Here is a 24,424-nt window from a genome sequence, read left to right on the forward strand (position 1 = left end):
ATTTATCTCTATGATTGTCTTCTTCACGAGGTCCTTTAACCACTATTTTTTCCCCTTCAATAAATAGTCACACGAATGCATCATACTTTTACTTTTTCCTATGGCCTATTTAGAACCTTTTAGCTTCGTATTTGTTTTAATGGTTTTGGCTTCCTCCAACTATCTATCATCAATACACCATCTTCCTTCCAAAATACTTTCCACTTTATTTAATGTGCATGTTGTCTATCAAGAGCATTTTAGGCCATTATGTCATTTAGGACTATTATTCACATCTTTCCCACATTATTGTATCTCTTTGATAATAAAATCTATGGTTTGTGAGGTTTTAAATAAGCACGTCAATGGATCTAAAATTATCAAATTGCAATAATATATCATAGCTTCTATATAGGACTCTTTGACACCTTTTAAGATCTCATTTAAACTCTAAGCTTTGCCATGCATAATCCACTATCTTGGGAGGATTTCTTAGCTAGGGTTTTGGGATTGAACAACATTTAGCTTTTCCAATATACTTGCAAATATTTTATCTTTTGAAAATGGAAAGAACTTTTGTTAAGGTCTTTTCACATGGTCTTATATTGAATATAGTGCCACCTAACAAAAGGACAGTCAACAATCTTTTACGATCGTAACTCTACACACTCATTTTACCTCAACAAACTATTAGATGACTATAAATAAATAAAAAATGACAGCTCTTACAACTTCAAAATATCAAATGGGTTCCATAAATATCACATATTATTTGACCAAGAGTCACATGTTTTCTACAAAGAGCTATATAGATTGAGATACACTTCTTCCTAACTATCATTTTTAACTTCACACTAATCTCCATTATGAAAACACATAAAATAACCAAATATATAGTCAAAACAAAACAAAAGAAAGGTTATGCATGATCTTTGCATTCTAATTGATGGCTATGACACTTACTCAAAATAATGCAAGGATTTCATCTAGGAAACATGCCTACTTCAAGGATAGAACAAGACGTACATATGGATACATGGTTATGCATGGATAGAATATGAAAACCTTTAAGGAGCTTGCAACCATTTCAATCTCCTTTTCCCTCAAAATAGATACACTTTCATGTCCAAAATTCCCAAAACATCGCCTTTAAAGCTTATAGTCTGATAAAATAGAAGATCCATATTACATGCATTAAAATCTTAAAACTAAGTGTCAAATATGATAAATTATCCATGAATTCTTTCCAAATGATATTTGGAGCAACCTTGATTGCCATAGAATTTTGAAAAACAAGGTGAAAAAGACCAAAAATAATCAAAACCCTAAAATGCTTGACCTATCTAATTGGAACTCAAACTCTTTTCAATGCAAAACTCTCTTTAACTCACACACATGATTTCAACCAAAAAAAGGTATCTTAAAAACTTAAATAAGTGCCAAACTCACCTTAAAAAAGGTAACTTATCCTTGAAAGATAACAAAACACTTCATTAAAATTTACCTTTCAAGAATATTTTCCAATTCTTAGAAGTGTTAGGGATAAACTTAATACTTTCTAAACTTCATGAGCACCTTTTTAAAAACTACTTGAGCCACAGAACATAAACAAACTAACAATAGCATCAAGAGACCTAAAAAATAATCGATGGATGAACTAAACACAATCTAGGGGAGTGAGTATATATAGACCATGTGAGAGGAAATATACAAAATAATACATCCAATAGGGAGAGTACACAAAAAATATCCAAGAATAGAAAAGTGTAACTCCCATGGAAGATGTTGACACCTCACCCTACTCATAGTAACACCCAATTTATTAACCTTAAAAAACAAAAGTGCAAGAAAAGAATAGATACTAGGAAAATTAAAAACTACACTACCAAAGGTTACATGAATCGAAATCCATGGAAGATGGGAGCCAAGAAGAATTTCATCTCTATCAATCTTATAAAGAGATTCATAGCTATTCTTCAAGAAATCATCCTTTACGAGTGACATAATTTATGGTAATTTAGTTACAACAAGTTGCATATTCTTATATTACATAGCTCATCTTACCTAGCCTCACAAATTGGAGTATGTAAGTAATGTGAGGCTAGAGTAGAATGTGGCAAAATAATCATCTAGGAATGGAGAAGAATAATAGGGAGAAAAATTATATGAAACCAAGGCTTATTTATCAACCATGATGACTCCCTTGTGGGTTGTGAAATAATAATATCTTCCACCTTGTTGGGCTTTGAAACATGAGGCCTAACCATTTTATTGATGACTAACACCTTTAGGTTTATAATTATGATTTTCCCTTCTAATTTTTTTGTTTGTTAATTCAAGAGAGGGGTAGGGGCCCTATGCCATTATATTTATTAAAAAATATAACATAAATGAAATATTTTTGTTAGGAAAAAAATGGCACCCTTATATATCATATGATCCAAAAGAACTAAGGGATCAAGCTCCATTTCCCAAATTAACAATAGTGATAGAGGAAAAGCCCTAATATGTCACAACTTACAAAATAATGAGAAATCAAGGAGACAAAAACCATTGGCCAAGGGAACACTTCCATTACATCTAAAAGACAAGTAAAATATGGAATAATTAAGTTAGACATTATTAGTATTAGTGAAGAAAGGGCCATAAGACTCATTCTCCTTCTTCATTAAACTCACTTTACACTCTAGAATTTTTATAACCTTTGATACCTCAATAACATTGAACTATTGTTGATGGGATGAAACCTTGACCTAATCACAAAGGGTCATAAAACCCAATTAGATTTGTAAGAGCCCTCCAAACCCTTCAATAAAATTTAAATGTTGGCCGCTTCATTGAATAGTGCAATTAACATTGATTTTATCCCTTGTATCGTTTTCATCAAGCACAACACCTTAGACTCAAATCTGGAGAAGGGAGGGGACAAGTAAATTTTATCATTATATATCCATATCCATTACATCCTCCATGTCACACAAATCCATCATAATTACCCTACCAGCTTCATTGTGTTATCCTACTTATTCAGGGGTAACTAACTCTTCACATTCCTTCACAATCACATCATTAAATATTACTTATTTACATCTTCATACTTATTTATCAACATTCTTACACATTTATTATGATTGTACGTTACAATGCCTTTTGAGCTACCTTGATATTTAGGGGCATCATGCTTTCCACCTTATATTGTTCTATTACCATATCTTCTATTGGGGACACCATGCTTTCTCCACATTTCACAACTTTGTATCTCACCACATTCTCTTGTTGATGTGGGGGAGCATGCTCACATCTTATAATATTGTACTCATGTAACTCAATCACATCCTAAGAAGCTACTTTATCACACTCGGGGGAATTAGGAGTTATGCCATCCCCACTTTATCAACATGTTGTACAAATTGATGTCCTCATCAATACTAGAGACCTATCACCTTACATATACCAATATGTATTCATGCTCTTAGATCTTGAATTAATGACATTTGTTACTTGAGTGCTTAATGTAATTACATGTATGTTCTTGGTCTTTTAGGGTCAAATTATCACCCTTACTTATGCATGATAGTGGGTACCTTATTTCTTGATATTTTCTTACTATGCTTATCATTTAGATTTTTACATGTTTTCTACATGTGATATATTTTTCATAATATTAATTTAGATGATTATTTGCTTACATCTATATTCCATTCATTTCCCCCTCTCCTACAATTCCTTGTATCCTATATATCCAACCAATTGCAGGACATATTTTATCACTATCACTTTCATGTCAAGTTTTTGAGATAACTCAAGTATCTATAGAGATTCATCTTTACTATAATGATAATCCTTATGCCCCATGTGCTTTATTGCCCTATCACCCATCAATCACCGAGTGAGGTAGATCATTATCTCTTTCTATATCGGTGAAATTTCTCTCTCTCCCTCTTATGATTGTTGATAATGAGATTCAATTTACCTTTTTCCTATTTGTGTTATAAAAGCTACTCATGATATATTTTTCCTTTATTTTTCAAGTTCCCATGAATCTCCATGATGACATGTTGTAGGGTCTAATGATTTATATGGACTCTTGTAGTATCCATTTAATGTTTAAATAATTTACATGCATGTTTGTGAGTGTTACATACCTTGAGATGCATGATCATTCTAGGATTCACACATCTCAAAATGGGGAAAAAATCTAATGGTTAAATTTGTATATCGATGACATTTTCCATTTAATTTTATGATCCTTTTGAGGAATTTTCTTGATACATGTACATATTGACAAAGGACTCAATCTTGTATAAAGTTGTGCTAATTCCCCTAGCATTTATCCATACCATACACATATATTCCCACATATTTATCCCCTACCTTATCCTTGCTTGCACACATTCTTGCATTTACCTAAGACTTACATTTATTATACCTATTAATACACCTACAATAATCTCATATTTATCCACCTAGATTTGATCATTTTGCTACACCTTAGGTCAATTCTATAGTTGTGGAATTTATGCTTGTTTTTCTAAAATTTATATTCAAAATATTGTCACTTATTTTTCTTGCTTTGAGTTGATTAAGTGCACATTTTGCATAATTTGATGTTATATGCTAGTATTTAAAGGCATTCAATTACATTCATTTCATATATCCACATCTCTTCAAAATTCACCCACTTATCATTTGTTTTACAACACTTTGATTGGTGCACTAAGGGGAATTTAGATGTACACAAACATATGCATGTCTAAAGAATGTTGCCTTTGTTTTCCAAAGGCTCACTTAAGAGAATCCTACAATACCCCAATACCAAGTTTTCCAAAGTTTGCCTTAGGATAATGTGTCCCCTTACAACACTAATGCTAATCCTCCAAAGGCATTCTTAAATATTCCCAATCCTAGATATCAAGAAGGTAGCACAAGTAGAGACAAATTGGAAAAACCAAATAGCAAAATTCCATGTTGTACATGATAAAGTTCGAGCATGGAGGATAAGTTTGTGACAACATATTAAACCCTAACTTGTAAAATTGACCTATGACAAAATACATTACATGCAAGAAACTCAAGGACCTATAAAGATTAAAAATCATAATATCTTGAGTAAATATCAACCAAATTGACCTATGAAGATTCAAAATCACAATGTCTTGAAAAAATATCAACCAAATCCTAAAATCTTCATCAAAGATATAATCTTTAATAATAATTATTTTATTTTATTTTAAACTTCCAACAACTAATTATTACAATATCTACCTAGGAATTATTAGGAAATCTAGAAAACAATTAACCCACAACCAGCATCAACTATATCTTGGTGAATCTGTTCTCCTTTTGTATGCAATAGATATAGCCGCCTAGTTAAAGTTTATCTACTTTCCAATATTGCCAGACGATAGTTTTCCATTTGTTCGAGTATCTCAAATTCATGGTGCCCATGCTCATGTGAGTTCATACTTATTTGGCTGTGGATTATCTTCAATAAAAACGGACCACACCAATCAAAGCCATTGGAGAAAATAACTGCTAAAAATGAAAGGGATTGTGGGCTGTCGGGTTCATTTTCAACTCCCCACAACAATTTTGCCAATGTTGGTGCCTCCCACGAGCTCCTGTGCATATTTCAAACCAACCCAAAAGCCACTGAGCTTTACACAGACACATTGGAGCAATTTTTTTGCCAAACCATTTGACCTTAATAATAATAGTAATAACAAACCAGCTTCATTCTCAGCAACCATAATAGTTCCCAGAAAGCAATGGAGCAGAAAATATTCATCGTCATCCTCCAGAGTGAGTATGAGCCTAAGAACTGGAATTGTTGGCCTGCCCAATGTGGGGAAATCTACTCTTTTCAATGCTTTGGTAAGTATTGTCTTTTGCTTATTTCCATAAACGCCCTTGATAAATCCAATTATGGTGTGTTCTTAGTAACTGCATTTTTTTGGTTCAAAATATTTATGTTCAAATCTGCCCATTGCAATTCTGGGAGCCTAGTCAAATATCATATTTTGCAGTGCAGGTAGCTTATTATAACATTTGTTTTTAGAAGCGTCTGGTTTGCAAAATGATAATTCTCCTCTGAAATATTTTAAATGTTTTAAGAGTTGATGACCTACAGAACTAGAGAAAATTGTAATTAAAAGATTATGTTCTAAGGGTTTCCGGTGTAATTCTAGTGGGTACCCTAGTAAGAGCGCAACCCGGGCAGAAATCTCTTATATCCCAATAAGCTAGTCCAAAGATATGGAACACAGGATTGTTATATAATGATTATGGGGTAGATTCAAGTAGTCTGGGCCATGTTTACAAATCATAAGCATGCAATTCACGCATACTTAGATGCATTGCTATTGGCATTGAGCCTAAGCTAGAATAATCATGTGAAGCCTATTTAGGTTCTTTAATTCGACTTGCCAACTAACATCTCAAAGTCGGAGCTGACAAAAAAGGCATTTAATTATTGTTGTGAACCCCTCAATTTTCAGAGCTTATTCCATGCATGGTACAATGAGGACCTCCCTTGCTTAAAACATAGAAGTGAGACTATTGGGCTTTTACCCTTTCTAGGGCTGGGATTGTGACAACTGATTTACAATTTGTTGTAATCATCGGGTCACCAGGAATGCCTGGCCTCCAACGCTAGTGCATACCCTCTATTAGAGAGTTTCTCACCAGCCGTGTCATGCCCTGTTTCCTAGTCAATCCAAGTCTGTGCATAATAGATCTGTGCTTTTGTCTTCCTTGTTTCCATCTGCTGCGTGTTTTCTCTTCCCGAGTATGCCTTTTATTCAAACTCCGCTCTCCCCTTCTTGTTGGAGTTTCAGACTTGCCCTTATTAGGTTGCTTGACTTCCGACCCAACCAACTCAACAATGCTCAGCATAGGACTTGACCTTGATCTATCACAAAACAGCCAATAAACATACCATTAGCCCATATGCCATCGATGCATTTAATTTTACAAATTCTTAAAGAAGAATAACTGTATCATCAATTGACGACAGACATACATGGAAAGTAATAATATTCAGTAAATGATTATTGTGTGTACATTCCTTCACACATGTCTACATCATACAAAACAAAATGATGAAACTAAAAAGAATCCAATGGAGTATTGCAATATCCTCAGTCATCACATTTAATTGCAATGCATCTCCTAATGAAGTCAAAGTTTCCCTCTGATAATCTTTGTTTCCCATATTTCAGTTGTGATTCCTAAAATGATAAAATCAACTCCATCAGAGTTATTAGATGCATGCATACATCCAATAGCCTATGCTAAATTTTATGCTTACAAATGCTGAAGAGAATACCATTCCACTAAAAGAGCTGAAGTTTTAGTTTTCCAGATGTATTAAATAATAGATTAGCTTGTTCTATTGGGAGTTTTGAATTGAATTTAGTATGAAAATTATTTTTAAAATTGACGAGTTATTCTTCTCCTATCCAAGTTTAGGGATTTGTGACAGCCTTGTCACCAATTCCATTTCTCCTTTTCAATGTTTATCATCTTAGAGCTTCTTCCCTTATTGTTGGTTAGCACTTTCTGATTGTTCTCCTTTTTTATTTATTTAAGAGATGTTAAGTTTCTTTGGACTATGTCACATGTAATGGCTTCGACATACACATTTCCTCCTTGCTTTTAAAGCTAGCAATGCATGGTAGTTATTTGATGTTCCTCCCAATACTTGTAATCATCATGTGGCTGCTTCACTGAACCTTGTAATTGGTTTATGTTACCATTTTGATAGGCTTCTTGGTCAGATGACTTTCACTGTGTCCTTGCAAAATTGTTGTTATTGTAAAAGTTTTTACTTCTATTGAGGTTGATCCTGTCAAATTCTATTGTGTTATTCTTTCTTCACAGTTCTAATGCAATTGGTGCAGGTTTTATTCAAATATATAGTTTGGGTTCATTTGTCTTTTTCCTACCTAGTAAGTTGGTTCCTTTGCATGCCACTTCCACAAGTAGTTTTTGTTTGTTTGTTTGAAGGTGGAGAACTCATGATGCTTAACTGAAATCAAGAGTTCAATGCACGATTGGTTAGTTTTAGATATTCACCATTGTTTGCCAAGCCCAATTGGAAACTAAACATTGTATTAACATGTCCAAGTTGAATGAGAGGAGGAGTTGTTTAACATATATGATGGAGTCTTTCAGTGAACAAGATTTTTTTTTCTATCATCCATTAAGGTTTATCTCTAAAGCAGTTCCTCTAAATAGACAAGGACTGCAGATAATTGAGCTTCTTGTTTTACATGCATTCTCCATTCGTCTTTTTCTTACACCTATATTAATTTATTTAAAAATGAGATTCCTTTTAGATTTAAGAAGGAATGTAAATATAGATTTTAGCTTACAGAGGCTCATTAGCTGTTTAGATATCTAACTAATTGAGATAGTGAATTCAGTGTGATATGTTCTGGTTGTAAGGTTGAAAATGGAAAAGCTCAAGCAGCCAATTTTCCGTTCTGCACAATAGAACCCAATGTGGGAGTTGTTGGTGTGCCAGATCCACGCTTAGATGTGCTTTCTCAACTCAGTAAATCACAACGTACGGTACCAGCTTCAATGGAGTTTGTAGACATTGCAGGACTTGTAAAGGGAGCCAGCCAAGGAGAGGTGATTATATCTTAGACTTGACTTTGCTATTCAGGCATTAGAATGACATTGCATTTTGATTTTGTTTCACTTCATATTCTGTGTGGGCCTTACTTCTTGATGAAAAGTCAGATCTGTAACATTTCTGCTTTTCCAACTTCCATGAATGCCCTTGACACGCCAATTTTCTGTGACTTTTCACCTAGTTGAATGCTACCTCCATTCGCCTATTTTATGTCTCTTTTGTTTGTTTTGAAATTTAAAGTGTCTTTTTTCTCATTTTTCATCGCATTTCCCTTTGTTCTAGAAGAGGGAAACGGTATACTCAAGGATGTCCTCCTTGAGAGTTCAGAACATAAATGGAGTTCTTTCCCATACATGCTGCTTAGAATTTATTAATGAAATGTGAATGGTTTGCCAAAACTCCCTCACATGCTTTTACATTCAAGCTGCCTCGTCCAAGAGAGATCATTGAATTGTGAGTGAGGAAGCATTCTCCTTATTAGGCAGAGCCATGCTGCAGAAAATATGTTATATCTATCATTCCATATAGTTGATCCACTTAACAATTTTGGCATGATAAAAAAATTGTAATTGAAGAGAAATTTATCTACATTTTTTACCGTATACAGGATTTGATAAAACTTGACATCTTGAAAATAATGGAGCATGCTGTGAACAGTCTAAAAAATCTTGAGGCACCTGTCTGTCTCACTAGATTTGGTCTGTTTTCGCAGACATTTTAAAACAAAATCTGGATCACTTTACATTGTAACCTGGAGCGACTAAAGGTTTGAAGACCATGTGTGGAATTGGCAAGTTGTGCTACATTGTTTATTTAGATTGGTTAGTGAGATTTTACTGGTTCCTTCACCCATGTTAAACAAATGGGGGCTTGGTCACTTGGTCCATGTAGTATGCATTTCAAAGTCTGCATAAATGCAACAGGAGGAATTGAGCTCAGATATTTGCTGCAATAATGCTCCATCTTACCACTTAGCCTTGCTAGATTAGCTCTGCATATTATCAGTTGACTGACATATATAAAATGCATACAACACTTGATCCCTAGGCACACATAGCATGCACTTTAAAGTTCTGCATTAACACAACAGGAGGAAGTGACCCAAGGTCTTCATTGAGGTAATGCCCTATCTTTACCACTTAGATAGCCTTGCTAGATTTGCTCTGCCGCAATGTCATTTGATTGACATATATCAAATGCATGCAACACTAACACTAATCTTTGACATTTTGATTAATTCCTCCCAACACATGCAGAATGCCCAGTTGGAGTTGATTTCCACTTTGAAATTAGGGTGGATGATAAAGTGGTGTAGATATAGCTCTAACTCAATTTTCATGTTTCCAAAAGCATAATCTCTTTTGAATTTGAGATGCCTTATAGTACAAGGCATAAAACATTTACCTGAGATTTGTCCAGACTCCAAACCATAGTAGCCAAAAATCCTCAATTCAAAAATAAAAAAACCACGTTCTTTTGTTTTTTCTGCCTGTACATTTACAACATGCTCATTTTTATTGAGAGAGTGTTTCAGCCTAATTGATCCTAAATAAAACATTCCATATGAAGTTGTACATTCTTTTGGAAATTTGCTAGAAAATAATTTTGTGTGCCATTTTTTTTGTTTTTTTCCAAAACTTATTTGCCTGAACATATTTCATGTTTTTCAAACCTTTCATAAATTGCTTTGTCACAAACATGGGTAATAGGGTCCGGATTGCATTCAAGGATTTTTAAACTTTAAGAATTTTTTTTGAGCTATATTGTTCTAAGGCAAAATATGAGTAAACAATGAACATGTTTGATGACAAGTACAGACATGGGTTTCCATTGGTTTATTTTTCCATTGCAGAATGAGTTCCTGTGATAGTGGTGTGAGGAATGAAGATAACACACTAAACTAGCTTGTAATCTACCATATTATAATGGACGTTCAATAGAATACAACACAGAAAACCATTACAAATTCAGTTAAGAAATAATGAGTTAATGTAATAATGCTCTTTTATTTACCAAAAATAGATATAGTAAATATGTAAAATGAACTAGAAGACTGAGAATGAAAATTTTGTGAATCGAAGACTAGGAACGAGAATCCTATCTGATTTATTTAGTTGTAATGGAACAACTATGGTGAATGTAAGGACATAGAATAACCCCTTTCTTAATATTGAATGTAAGCTAAGTATATATACAGCTGCAAGTAAATCAATTACAATCAAGATACATTACAAAATGCTCCAGTTTTGTAATGATTGACGATTGATGATAGTTTATTTTCTTTGGTGTGTGTTGATGATGAGTGCACAGGTGGCTGACAAACACCTTCCACAATGCATGCCAAAAACAATTGGTAAACTGTCATAACCGAATGCAGTGGATAAAGGAACTCCAAAATGCAACCAAATATGATCAAAGAACATATGTACAGTGTCGGGCATACTATAACTTTTCTTAAATGCAAATAGAATGGCCATTTTAGAAACTTATAAATTGTGACAAACACTGTGACATGCTGGTGCTTCATTGTAGGTAGACAAGGAATACATGTTGATAGATTCCAGAGACCTAGATGACTCTGCTAGTGGTGTATAGAGACTAAGCCTCTTGTTCTTTGATTTAAAATGTAGCAAATAATGCATGGATTGACGTGGAGCTTAATACCTTTGCACCTATGTGGCCATAGAAAAGATGTTGTAGTGTGGTAAGTTTTTTGATCTCCATGAAATTTGTAGCTACTTTAGAGTAGTATGTGTCCTAGATGTGTTGTTGGTGAGCAGCATTTGTTGGAACATAGAGATGCTGCGGCTTGCAGAGAAGCTTGTATGGCATTTAGAAATCAAGAATTTGTTCACCTTGTGTGAGAGTGGTGTAGGTGGTGTGAAGTTTGAATCAATTGATTAGAGAGGAATCCAGTTAGAGACATGTCCTCAAGTTTCGATTACTACAAGGGATACAATGAACGGGGCTTGACTAATCCAGTCTGCTGCCCTTTTATCCTTACCCGTCTTGTGTATGATTACTAGATGGAATTATTGCAGATAAGTCTTCCATTTCATATTGTGCACATTGTCCAACTTGCTTAAATGTGTAGAAGTTGGAGTGGCTTGTGATTATAGTAGATGGAAGTATTCTTCTCAAGAACACAATTGCATAATTTTTCCACAGCTTGAACTATGGCATACAATCCTTCCTCATATGTGGATAATCTTCATACCATGTCCATCCTAAGTGAGTTTTGCACTAAATGCATAATCAGATGTGTTGGCCTTGATCTTGAAGGGCTGAGTAATATCTGACATATCCAAGATGGATGTAAAACAAAATGGTTGCTTGATCTTCTTGAAAGTGCATTGTTGTGCAGGTGCTCCATGGAAAGCATGTTTGATGTGTATCATTTGATTCAGTGTCTGGGAAGTGTATGAGAGTCCTAGGAGAAACCTGTTGTAGAAATCTCTAAAAAACTTTAGAGCTATATGAGATTATGTGGAATGACTAATCACAAATGACTTTGAGCTTTTCATGATCAATGATGTAACCTTGATATTGAATATGTGTTATGGTATTAGGTGCCTCTACAACACCTCCAGGATCAATGAAAGACCAAAATAACTTCCACAAGGGAGAATGGCAAGAAAGATTGCTTCACAATGCAAGATTGATGATATTTCTAGTGGGCATGAAAATGTACATAATGAACCTTGCTTATACAGGCAAGGTGAATATGGAGGATTAGACAAGATGCTGACAAGTGTTTTAATCCTATGTAAATGATAACCTATCACCCACACAAGGTGGATAAGTGATAGTGTGAAAGGTCTACTAGAGGTGAAAGTTCCACTTGAGGTGGATAAGTGATATTGTAATAATACCATCGAAAGTGGAAATGCTCCTAAAGTGTAAAGTGATCACCTAAGTAAACTTAAGTGATGTGTAATAAGGACCTAGGTGAAGACTAGACTAGGTACAACAAGGTGAATATGGAGGATTAGACAAGATGCTGGCAAGTGTTTTAATCCTATGTAAATGATAACCTATCACCCACATAAGGTGGATAAGTGATAGTGTGAAAGGTCTACTAGAGGTGAAAGTTCCACTTGAGGTGGATAAGTGATATTGTAATAATACCATCGAAAGTGGAAATGCTCCTAAAGTGTAAAGTGATCACTAAGTAAACTTAAGTGATGTGTAATAAGGACCTGGGTGAAGACTAGACTAGGTACAACAAGGTGAATATGGAGGATTAGACAAGATGCCGACAAGTGTTTTAATCCTATGTAAATGATAACCTATCACCCACATAAGGTGGATAAGTGATAGTGTGAAAGGTCTACTAGAGGTGAAAGTTCCACTTGAGGTGGATAAGTGATATTGTAATAATACCATCGAGAGTGGAAATGCTCCTAAAGTGTAAAGTGATCACTAAGTAAACTTAAGTGATGTGTAATAAGGACCTAGGTGAAGAGTAGACTAGGTACAACACCTTAATTACACCAAAACCCCCCCTTTGTTAATTTCAGACAATCAGATGTTAATTTAAGAAATTAGATTATAATCAGACCGTGAATAAACAGTAACAACAATAAAACACAAGACAAAAGACACCAATACCCTGGGAAAACCTCCCTCTTGGAGGTGAAAAACCCAGCCTTAAATATGATATGTATTATCTCAAATGTAGGCAATTACAATATAGCGAACTTATCTCAGATCGCTGTCCAAACAGCAAGTTGGCAGAGCAATGAAGGATGCAGCTCTAATCAACAGCAGATGACTAAAGGAGATCAGCAGCAGATGTCTAAGGTAGGCTGGGGCAGAATCGCACAAGGAGAGTCTTCAAGTTCACTTGAAGATCTTGACAATTTCGCCTAACAATAGTCTTGAATAAATTTGCACAAGAGAATGAGAGTTCGCCAATGTAGGAGAGCAGATTGTATCCGTGGTGAATTGATGATGAAATGACTTCATTTGTTGTTGGTTTTATATCAACCTTTTGGCGCCAAATATCCCCAAGTCGGCTTGCATGTTTATTTAATTATGTTACATTGTCATTGTGAATTCCTCACGCTACACATTTGGGTCCAGCCCAATAACACATTTACATGAGATAATACATATGAATTTTAATTGTCATTGACAACATTAAAATTTGATAATCAGGTATCCGAGCTAGTAATATTTTCAACACCCTTAAGTGCAACTTAGGGAGTACATTATTATGCAGTATGCAAGATGGTTCCCGACAACTAGGCCATGTTGGGTACTCCATGTACAAATGCAAATGCAATCTCTCACAAGCGAAGAAAAGGAGAAAACCACATGGGAGAAAACCTCCTTTACATGGAGGACTCAAGAGCCCCCAAGGACTTGTTGTGACCATTTCACACATCGCCCCATTGCAAATGGGGACCCTTGCTTTTTTTGCTTTTTAGGGTTTGTTTTTTGGTCTTTTAGGGTTTTGTTAGTTAGCCTTTGCATTTTGAGTGCTGTCGGGGAGATCAATAGGATAGCAAGTCTGGAATGTCCTGAAAATTTGGCTAAGTCTGGAATGTCCTGAAAATTTGGCTAAGTCTGAAAGTCCTGATCCTGAAATTTGGCTAAGTCTGGAATGTCCTGATCCTGAAATTTGACTAAGTCTAGAAACTGAAAAACCTCAAAAAACTAGATTTTGCAATATAACTCCTGGAGGTCTGAAACCACTCTCAAACATCCTGAAAGTATACTTAAATGTTATATTCCATAAAATTTATCCCGATAGAGAGTTCGAAAAGTCAAAATTCGCTCCTGTCCTTCACTGAGGATCCAGAGCGAATTTCGCTCCTGTCCCTCTCCAAGGGTCCAAGGCGAATCGCTCATGTCCCTGACCAAGGGTCCAGAGCGAAAAAGCTTAGTAGAGTCATTCCTGACCTTGTTTGGACAAATTGAGACATCAAAGGCATGATGGAGGACAAAATGAACGTGATAGAGCATCCAGACTTGATTAAGGACGATGAAATGATGAAGTATTTGTCTAGAAAGGTAAATTCGCTCCTGTCCCTCACCAAGGGACTAGAGCGATTTTATTCATATACACATTTTTAGACCTTGTTTGGACTCGAATTTTTATTCATGGCGTGTAAAGAGATGATATTTTCCTCAGCGAAGGAAATTTGAAGTGAAAAGTAAAAAGATTTGGCCCTGAGAGCAAAAATCGCTCCTGTCCCTCACTGAAGGACCGGAGCTTGAATTCCAATTTCGCATTATCCTTGCAAGATTTAAGTGGTTTCGCGATTTGAGGAGGTCAAGGGAAGTATGTTTTGCCCGTTGAATATAACTTAAGTACGCCACAATGAAGAAAATCGGCCTAAGTAACAAGTTCGCCCCTGTCCCTCTCCAAGGGACCAAGGTGACTGGCTAGGGCGCTCCTGTCCCTCTCCAAGGGACCAGAGCAATTTTCCCTCAAGACAAGATTCGAGCAAGAGAAAAACAAGTTTTACGTTTGAGGTGGGTGAAGGAAGACGCAATCGATCCGTTGAAGATAATTTTCGAAGCTAGCAAAGGACGAATTGGCTTGTAATTGCAAAAGTGCTCCCGTCCCTCACTGAAGGACCGGAGCTTGAATTTCAAATTTGCACTGTTCTTGCAGGACCAAGACAATTTTATGATTTGAAGAGACCAAGGAAAACATGATTTATCCATTGAATATAATTTGGAAGGCTAACAAAGGACGGATAAGCTTGGATTTGCAAAATAGCTCCTGTCCCTCACCAAGGGACCAGGGCGAAAATGCTTTAAAGTGCACTCATTTCAAAGATCGAATAAATTGAACTCGAAATTCTAAGTAAAAATGCCATCTTGGACGTCAAAAATGAGGTCTTGGATGTAAAAAACAAGAAGTGTGAGGTCTAGAATGAGATCGTTCCTGTCCCTCACCAAGGGACCAGAGCGATCTTGTTAATAGCCATTATTTTTCATGATTGGGCGCCAAATATCCTTCAAATTACATTAAATGCCAGATTCGATAAAACCTTGAAATATTTTTGGCATTTAATAAAAGCGCATGGTATTTAATAATTAATTTTGAGCCTAAAAAATCGAATTTTTTAATTATAAAGGCATTTAAAATTAATTATTATTATTTAAAAAAAATAAAATAAAATTGGAGTGCTTGGGGTATTATTTAATGTTTTTATCAAGTCGGCCTCATCTTTTATTAATTTTTATTTATCTTTTGGCCTATTTTTCCAAGTCGGCCTATGGATAATGAAATGGTGAGCGCCTATATAAGAGAGGTGTGTTGAGCGATTTTAATCCATCATTCACTCATCATTTCAAATGCGATTTGGAAGGGCAAAGAGGAGGTGCGAAATCTAGCTAGTGGAGGGCGAAATTCATCTTGAAGGCTATTGGAGAGGCATATTTCTTGCTAATTTGGAGGATAATTTCCAGATTTTTGAAGAGGAAGATGGAGTTCTTTTCCAAGCTAAAGGAGGCGCATTTTGCTAAAGGGAGTCTTGATCTACATTTTACCTAGCGAATTCACCTTATTTTTGCATTTTTTTCTAGAATTAATTCTCAAGTGGAGGTATGGCGTAATCACCTTGGCACCATTTTTGAAGATTTAAATTTTGCTTTGAAAATCCTAAATTAGGAAATGATAACTCAAGATTTATCATGAAATTTCCTAATTGAAATCTTGAATCTTCCTTTTAAAGTTTAATTTTTAGATTTCAAGATATATTACTAATTTTGAAATGTTGTGTAGGCATCAAATGGAGATCTCGGAGTTGGAAAATCAAGCAAGGACAAGGACGGCCTCCTCCAAGGACGATCAAGCAGGAACAAGGACGGTCTCCTCCAAGGACGATCAAGCAAGGACAAGGACAACCTTCTTCGATCCAGCCTAACGTCGTCAAGGGCGACTTCTCCAATCCAGTATTCCAAGGCGAGGTACAACAATCATCCTGCACATCAAGGACACAAGAAGTTAGAACAAGGGTTCGTTGAAGAAGCAAATAGTTCCAGATGAATTAATTAAAGCTAGCTTCTCAACAACATCAAGTTGAATATCTACCAAGTTACAAGTGTCAGATGAGGTGGCATCCCAGTCATCACTCCTCCAGTCAGTGTGGTCCACCTCAGCATGTCCAGATTCAATGTACCTAACTCATGGAAGGTGGCACAAATTCCGATGTACCTACCCCAGCTATCCATTGGTGGAATTTTCTAGAGAGGACATGTGTCCAAGCAATACAATTTTATCATTGGTCAAGCATTAAATGTTATGTAATGGTTGTAACAAACCCTAATTAGGGTTTTCATTGTAAAATCTTGGCCATTGATCTCGAATTGATCTAAGCCATCGGATTGTATTGAGGGCACTATATAAGCCCTGGCATTTCATTTTGTAAAGGGAATTAGCAATAGTTAGAATAGTTAGGAATAGTTGGAAGCAGTTAGAAGATAGAGAGAGAATAGCAATTAGAGTAGAGTAGAGAGAGAAGGCAAAGATTGTTGCCAAGATGTTGTTGTAAAAGACTTGTAACTTCATTGAAGAAATGGTGAAATTTATGGGTCGATTCGACAATTTGCGTGGTCTTTATACTTCTCATGTTTGATTTCATGTTATTAGATGAGTGGAAGAAATGTGCTTGATTGATGGTGAAATTCGTATATCCATACTACTAGCAGTTTGTTGATTGCAGACTTGCCTTGCGTAGTCAACTGGAATCATTCAGCTTAAGCTTAACTTCAATTGTCGCTTCTTCATTGATATGCATCAACCTGATGGTGTCCATGCCTGCAGTGATGATTTGAACATCATAAAGCTTTCCTTCGAAGATCGCACTAACCTTGTGGAGATGTTCCTATGATGTCAAAACAAGACTTAGTTAGAATTTCATCAAAGATCATTCATTGCTCTTACATTCTTAGTGTTAGGATTAGATCCTCTCCTCGCCCTTGTCTTTTTTCCTTTTTTCAAATCTAAGCTAGTGAAAATCCTGTGTTCCAGCAATATTCAAAGCAAATCAGAAGTTCAGGCATCAAATGTAAGTCCCCTTGTGATTCCAGCAAATCACATCATACCACAGAGAGCTTATCCACACGTAGAGACCCTACATAAAAGAACATTGGAGTCATCCTGATTGATCCTTTTTTGCGACATCTTCAGCAATCAGAGACTTTATTCAAGGGAGGATAAGGTACCCTTGGGTATTTTATTCTGTGTATGATTGTGTACAAAATACACGTCAACAGGACTACATACATCATGTATATATAATCAAATATTCCCCCATAGGAAGGAATGAAGGAGACTACATAGACCCCCATAATGAACAATGCCTTGTAAAAATAGTGAGTGCTTGAAGACAGAACATAGTCCAATGCCCACAAACAACATTTCTATCCTTGGGAAGAAGATACACCAAATACAAATGCAAGAATGCTTCCCATTCTGGATAGGAATTAGTAGGAAGTGAAATCCAAATTTAGAATGATAATGTCTCTAAAGTTTTCTCATATGTCAGCAAGTCCTTGGATGAAGATGTCACGAACCAATCAGGTACACACCCAATCACGATAGAAGGTGACAAGCAAGGAACCGATGGAAACTAATTTTGAACAAGCTCCAAAGACAAAGATGAAGTGACAAAATTGGTGCCACAACTATCATCAAATAGGAGAGATGCCTCTGAAAACTGCATTGGAGTCTCCAAGCTTGAAGAAGCCATCACATAAGCATGATCAAACTAGATCATGAATTGTGACAAATCAAGTGAAGGAGGAGACTCATGAATGTCAATCAACAAAGACAAGGTAGATGAATCTCCAATTGTGATGAAACTATGATCAAAGAGAAGAGAAATCCCCTCAAATGTGTCTCCCAAATCTGAAATACGTGTGTAGTGTCGTAAATTGTACAGCCTTAAATGGGCGTTACAATTCCATGCTTAGGTTAGCACCCGCCTTAGTGTGTTTGCATCTTGCATTTTCAAATCCCCTTTAAGGATTTAATTAATTAATTTAATTAAACCTAAAGTCTTCTTTTATCCCTCTACACATCATAAAATTGGGCCCCTTTACCCTAAGTGTGCCCCTTTTTATTTTGTTCTCCCAATTAATCATTTCATCAAATACCCTAATTATGTCCTATTTCAATCTTCAAGGCCCGATTTCACATATCAAAACATCTCAAATTTCCACATACTCCTGGAATTTTCTTTAAAATCACAATATCTTGCTTCCCCAAAAATTTGGTGAAAAGTTGGTCGGATCGTGTGTTCGGACCATGTTGGTACCAACTTGGTCTTGACTTTTTCTCCCCGAATTTAGGGAGCATGTTTTGGCAGTATTTTAATATTCAAATCCAAGAGATTGTCGAAAAATACTGTTTCTAAGTTGGCCGATGACTCAAAACAAAGTTAGGGTTTCCTACATAAACCATTTTCTTTCCTCATTTGAAGATCTAAGATCTAGCAATTGAAGGAGCTTCTTATGCAGTGAAAGTGCAGGTTTTAAGAGGTCTACCACAGCAAATCAAGCATCCATCAAGTCTACATCAAGCATTTTAAACATCCCCTAAGAGCTTTGAAGACATTGAAGAATAATAGGAGATCACCGATTGACGATTGCCTTGTACCTCTCCCTTAGGGATTGGTATGGTTTCATGTTATTTTCATGTCTTTGTATGAACTTCATAACATTCATTTTCAGATTTACATGCATGCTTTAGATCCATTATAGCATTTGTGATTTGAAGCATTTACATTTACACTTACAATCATTTAGGGTTTGCTCTCCAAAGCGTAGGGTAGAACTCTAGATTTACTTTCTTCTTCATTTAGGATCTTGCATACACACAAGATTCTTGCACACACATTTTCATTACATTATTGGCTATTTGTGGAGGTGGAAATCACCAAAACAAGGGGTTTGACTAAGGCAAAGCCCTATATAGCCACCTAGACACCCTTTTTCAAGTTGCAGGTGCACGTACAGAAATTTGGCGGGCGTATGAATTTCGGGACTGATGAAAGACATAGAGACAGTCTCAGAGCCTAAATCTGATCTCAGATATCAGAGACAGGGGTGTGGCGCCCTGGTTCCCCAGGGTTTTTCAGTTTCAGGTGACAGATCTGCATATCAGACCCTCAGGACCCCAGATCCAGAAGATCAGCTTTCTGTGAGCAAAAGGATAGGGGCGCCCAATGCCCAGGATCTCACAGTTCTATATCAATTTCAGCGGCAGGTGCACCTCTGAACTCATTCCCCAACTCTACTTTCTGTCTCTCAGTTTCAGTTTGTGTCAGATTTGCATTTTTCAGTTTAGTGTGCATTGTTTCTTATCTTCTAGTTAGTTGATTGTTGTATTGCATCTTACACATCTACTCCTCATTTACAACAAAGAAATAGAAACCCTAAGAGATATTCCTTGACTCTCTCTTTCCTACAAGAAGTAGTCAAAATGAACTATCTCCCTAGGCTCTTTCGTATTCCACTGTGTGTACATGAGAGTGGGATTAGGTCTTTGTCACTTGGTTCCATTTTTATGCATCACATCTTGGTGAACCCGACGTGAAATCCAATCTTCTTTAAATTTGCATTTCTTAGTTAGATCTAGTTATTGCATCTTTCTTTTCATTGAAAAGCATAAAAATTCAAAAAAAAAGAAGAGGAGTTTTCATTCATTAGATTGTGTGTTTTGTTTGCATTCCTCATTTCAAAAATGTCGGATCTTTATTTGCAAGATTTTCATTCCTTTGACAATGCATTTGCTTATGATGATTATGAGTTTAGTAAGGAAGAATTAGATGAGGCTCTTGATGAGTTTCTATACCCTAAACCTTCTAAACCTACATTTTGCCAAAAGCTAATCAACCTTGCTACTATGCCATTTCGTAGTGATGAGAAAGATAAGTTGAATGGTTCTTCCCATGAATACATTCCTATCAACTCATCCTCTAAATCTAGTGACATGGTGGTTTATAACAATCCCATTTACGAGGACCTATCTCCTTTTGAATCTAAAGACAAACCATTTAATAGATATGATCATGCTATGTTCGATGATGCTCTTGATGATTTTATGTCTTCGCCAACTCCTTCAAACAAAGACCACACATCTAAAAGATTAATTAACTTGATAAATGTGAATGGACATGGCAAACCCCTCTTTGTGGTTCAAGGTGCTTACCCTTCTCCAACATCACAATCTTTAAACCAACCTGTCCTTATAGTTCAAGGTGGTTATGGTTATGATCCTTTTCGCACTCCTAACAAACCTATTATCATTGTGCAAGGAGGATATCCCTCTAAGAGTCCATATGGGTATGCTAAACAAATAACTAGAGAGAGTTATCATTCAGTTGCCCATACCTATAACACAAAAAACAATAGGCAACCTAATCCTCCTCTGGTTATTCCAACCTCGCTTCCTAATCCTCAACCCATTCCTATTCAAGCGCCTCGCATTTCACAAGCTCTTGGTAAGGAGTATGATCTCATTGAACAACTTAAGGCCACTTCTGCCAAGATCTCCCTTTGGGATTTGATTCAAACCTCTTCAACATATCATGGAATGTTACAAGATGCGTTGAAAACTTTGAATGTCCCACCAGCAGTGACATCCAATAATGTGGCTTCTTTGATTGACTCAATAACCATGCCTAAAGCTCAAATTGTGTTCACCCAAGATGAGTTACCTCCTCGTGAAATTCAATGCCAATATGATCCTCTCATGATTGTTATTATTAATGGAAATGCTATAAGACTAACCCTTGTAGACAATGGCTCTGGCCTTAATGTTTGTAGCATTAATTTATTACATAAGATCAATGTGGATACATCTCTTATTAAACTTGATTCCCTTACTATCCATGGCTTTTATAATGTGGCTAGGTCTTCATTGGGTATCATATGGCTTTGATAATGAATTTCCATGAAATGTTTAAAGGTCTTGCATTTTGACTCTGTTACTAATGAATAGGCACCTATTTGAGATGCTTTAGTTAATTTTCAGATACCATTTTATTTAAATTAATCAAAATCTATTTTAATTTCTGTTTGTAGGAGTAGGATTAGAGTAGAATTTACTCTCAATCGTGCATAATTGTGTCAAATAACCATGAATAGAGCCAATTCAGGGTTAAAGATATGCATTTTGGTTAAGTTTTATTGATAGTCATCTACATTGCTCCAATATTTGTCAACATTTGCATTACATCTTTAAATATTGCAAAGGTATACCCACCTACCTAGGTCCTACAGAGCCTAAATAGCAGGAGATCTTTCAACCTTTTGGTTGAAATCTCGTTTATTGGCCATTGATCTAAGAATCTGTTGATTTAATTTGGCTAATTCATAGGAAATCCTTAGGCAATAAGTTGGAAACACCAACACCACCCTCCAGAAAGTGCAGGCTGAAGGAATGTGTGAACCGACTGATCAAGATGTGTTGCGGCTACGACCAAACAATCTCGCAAACCAACCATGTTATTCAATGCATAGTATACACGAATCTTTGAGGGAAAATGCCTCAAATCTATCGACACTTTAACCATGTGGGCTCCAAACGAAGCAACTAGCCATATGCAAAATCGAACGTAGGTGAAAAATCGGATCAGAAGATAGAGGTGTCGACAAAGTAACCGCCAACAAGAGAAAATGCCAGCCAATTAATTAAACTCGAGCCAATGGATTACCCTGCCGATCTCTTTAGAAGGAATCCAATCGAGCAAATGAATCGAGCTGAAAACTACTTGTCTCCTGAACTGTCGAAGAGAATGCGGTGTGCGGATTATCAACCCGTCTGCTAATCAACTTGCGTACCAACCAGCAAAGGCTTGGGTCAAGCAAGCCGCCACCAAAGAGATGACTGGTACAAAGCATTGCTATGGGCAAATCATCTGGAAAATTGACCTTGGGAGAAGATATGGACCCTAGATCTGATAATAAACTACCCACTAACGTTGATTGTTAAGGACCACTGGCCTTTCAACAACCTGATGAATAAAGTGCCCTCAAAATATATGATCCAGGTACACAACGTACGGCCTAAGAGGTAAAACCTTCTACGACCCTTAACAAAGGGCCAGATTTGACTACCAGCCAATAAAATATGTTGCCAAGACAAAATATTTCACCTAGCCCTGATAAAAAAATGTGCAGAAATAAAATATTGGCAGAAAAATTTCTGCAATCTGCTGCTCGAGAGGGGCCAAATGGCCCACCAACTACTTTCTTTTTTCTTCAAATACAATTTTACCTGTATATAGGCATGTTTGTAGTCAAAATTTGTTAGAACAACCTCCCAAATGCAATGGTGATGCCCACACAGCCTGAATTTGCACCCAGCAACAGCTTTGAACCAAAATCACAACTCTTGAGGAGTCTTCGCACTTGGTGCTCTGATACAATGTTAGGTGACTCTACAACATCCCTAGGATCAATGGAAGACCAAAATAACTTCCACAAGGAAGAATGGCAAGAAAGATTGCTTTACAATGCAAGATTGATGATATTGGTAATGGACATAATGAACCTTGCTTATAAAGGCAAGGTGAATATGGAGGATCAGGCAAGATGTTGACAAGTGTCTTAATACTATGCAAATGATAACCTATCACCCACATAAGGTGGATAAATGATAGTGTGATTAGTCTACCAAAGGTGGAAGTTCCACTTGAGGTGGATAAATGATATTGTGGTAATACCACCGAAAGTGGAAATGCTCCTAAAGTGTAAAGCGATCACTAAGTAAACTTAAGTGATATGTGTACTAAGGACTACTAGGCACAACATCTTAATTACACCAACAATATGTGTATACCTTCATTATCAATAACATAGTCTAGATATTGAATTTGATATTGAAGGTACATTTGCCTAAATTGACCTTCAACTTGTAATGGTGCAATTTGTTGAGGACACAGGTGACATGCTTGATGTGCTCCAATGAAAGAATATCTAAGAAGCCTAAGGAGGTTATTCATTGGACATGCGAATATTGTTGATGAATTGGCTAGGTTGAAAGACATATCCAACCATTTATAGTATCCTTAGATTTTGAACATTTTCTTCAAAACATTTTCAAAGACTGTTAGGAACCTGATGATATCTCAATTGCAGGCCAGTCTTTGCGAAGTATTGTGCATCTTGGAGCCGATCCAAATCATCATCTATGCCTAGTAATGGATATTAACTTTTTGTATTGATAACTAACCTTTCATACAATTGCTAGGTTTTGAATATTTTCTTCCAAATATCTTCAAAACTGATAAGAGACAGATGTTATCATGATTTTATGTCAGTCTTGAGTATTGTGCGTCTTGAAGCTGATTGAAAGGATCATTTATGCCTTGTAATGGATATTAGTTCTTTGATACATCTTGTTGAGTGCACAAACATTCAACTGCTATGTATTGTTCTTCTTTATAATGAGGTTTTTTGGGCTATGGCAAGAAGAGCTTAGATGGATCTTCCCTTTGGTGATGAGCTCATGGATTTTGTGTCATTCTCTTAGATCAATTTGTAAAGGAGAGGACTGTTTGGAATTACAGATCCTGGATTGGGTCAATTTGCTGCTTCATTGCTGAGTGTTGTGGTGGCTTTGGTCTCCTCAGAATCTTCTCTATACTGCTGAAGTAGACATTTAAGTTGTTGCCGTTGCATTTATGTTTCACGGGGCACACCTCAAGGTTGTGCTTCTGAGCCACATAGGTGTCTCTAGGCAGATCAAAAGTAACACAAACTGTTGCCTGTGAGACTTGAGCTTCTTGTATTGGTAGACAGATACCAAGGTGACTTGAGTTATGGGAAGAAGTT

The 24,424-nt window shown here is 36.2% G+C and overlaps 1 protein-coding gene across 7 annotated transcripts in view; it reads left to right on the plus strand.

Annotated features, from left to right (window-relative positions):
- The first annotated feature begins 5,291 nt into the window (after positions 1-5,291).
- The window catches only part of LOC131063956 (uncharacterized), a 176,597-nt gene continuing 157,464 nt past the window's right edge, over positions 5,292-24,424 (plus strand). For 3 of the 7 annotated variants that reach the window (XM_057997959.2, XM_057997960.2, XM_057997957.2), the window contains exons 1-2: positions 5,294-5,853; positions 8,428-8,616. In XM_057997959.2, coding sequence (XP_057853942.1) covers positions 5,521-5,853; positions 8,428-8,616 — 522 coding nt within the window. In that variant the 5' untranslated portion in view covers positions 5,294-5,520. Of the gene's footprint in view, positions 5,854-8,405; positions 8,617-24,424 lie in introns of all 7 variants that reach the window. The other 4 variants (XR_009111188.2, XR_009111189.2, XR_009111191.2 and 1 more) reach the window with 3 other exon arrangements.

This window comes from Cryptomeria japonica, chromosome 11, assembly GCF_030272615.1.
Source record: "Cryptomeria japonica chromosome 11, Sugi_1.0, whole genome shotgun sequence".
Lineage (NCBI taxonomy): Eukaryota > Viridiplantae > Streptophyta > Pinopsida > Cupressales > Cupressaceae > Cryptomeria > Cryptomeria japonica.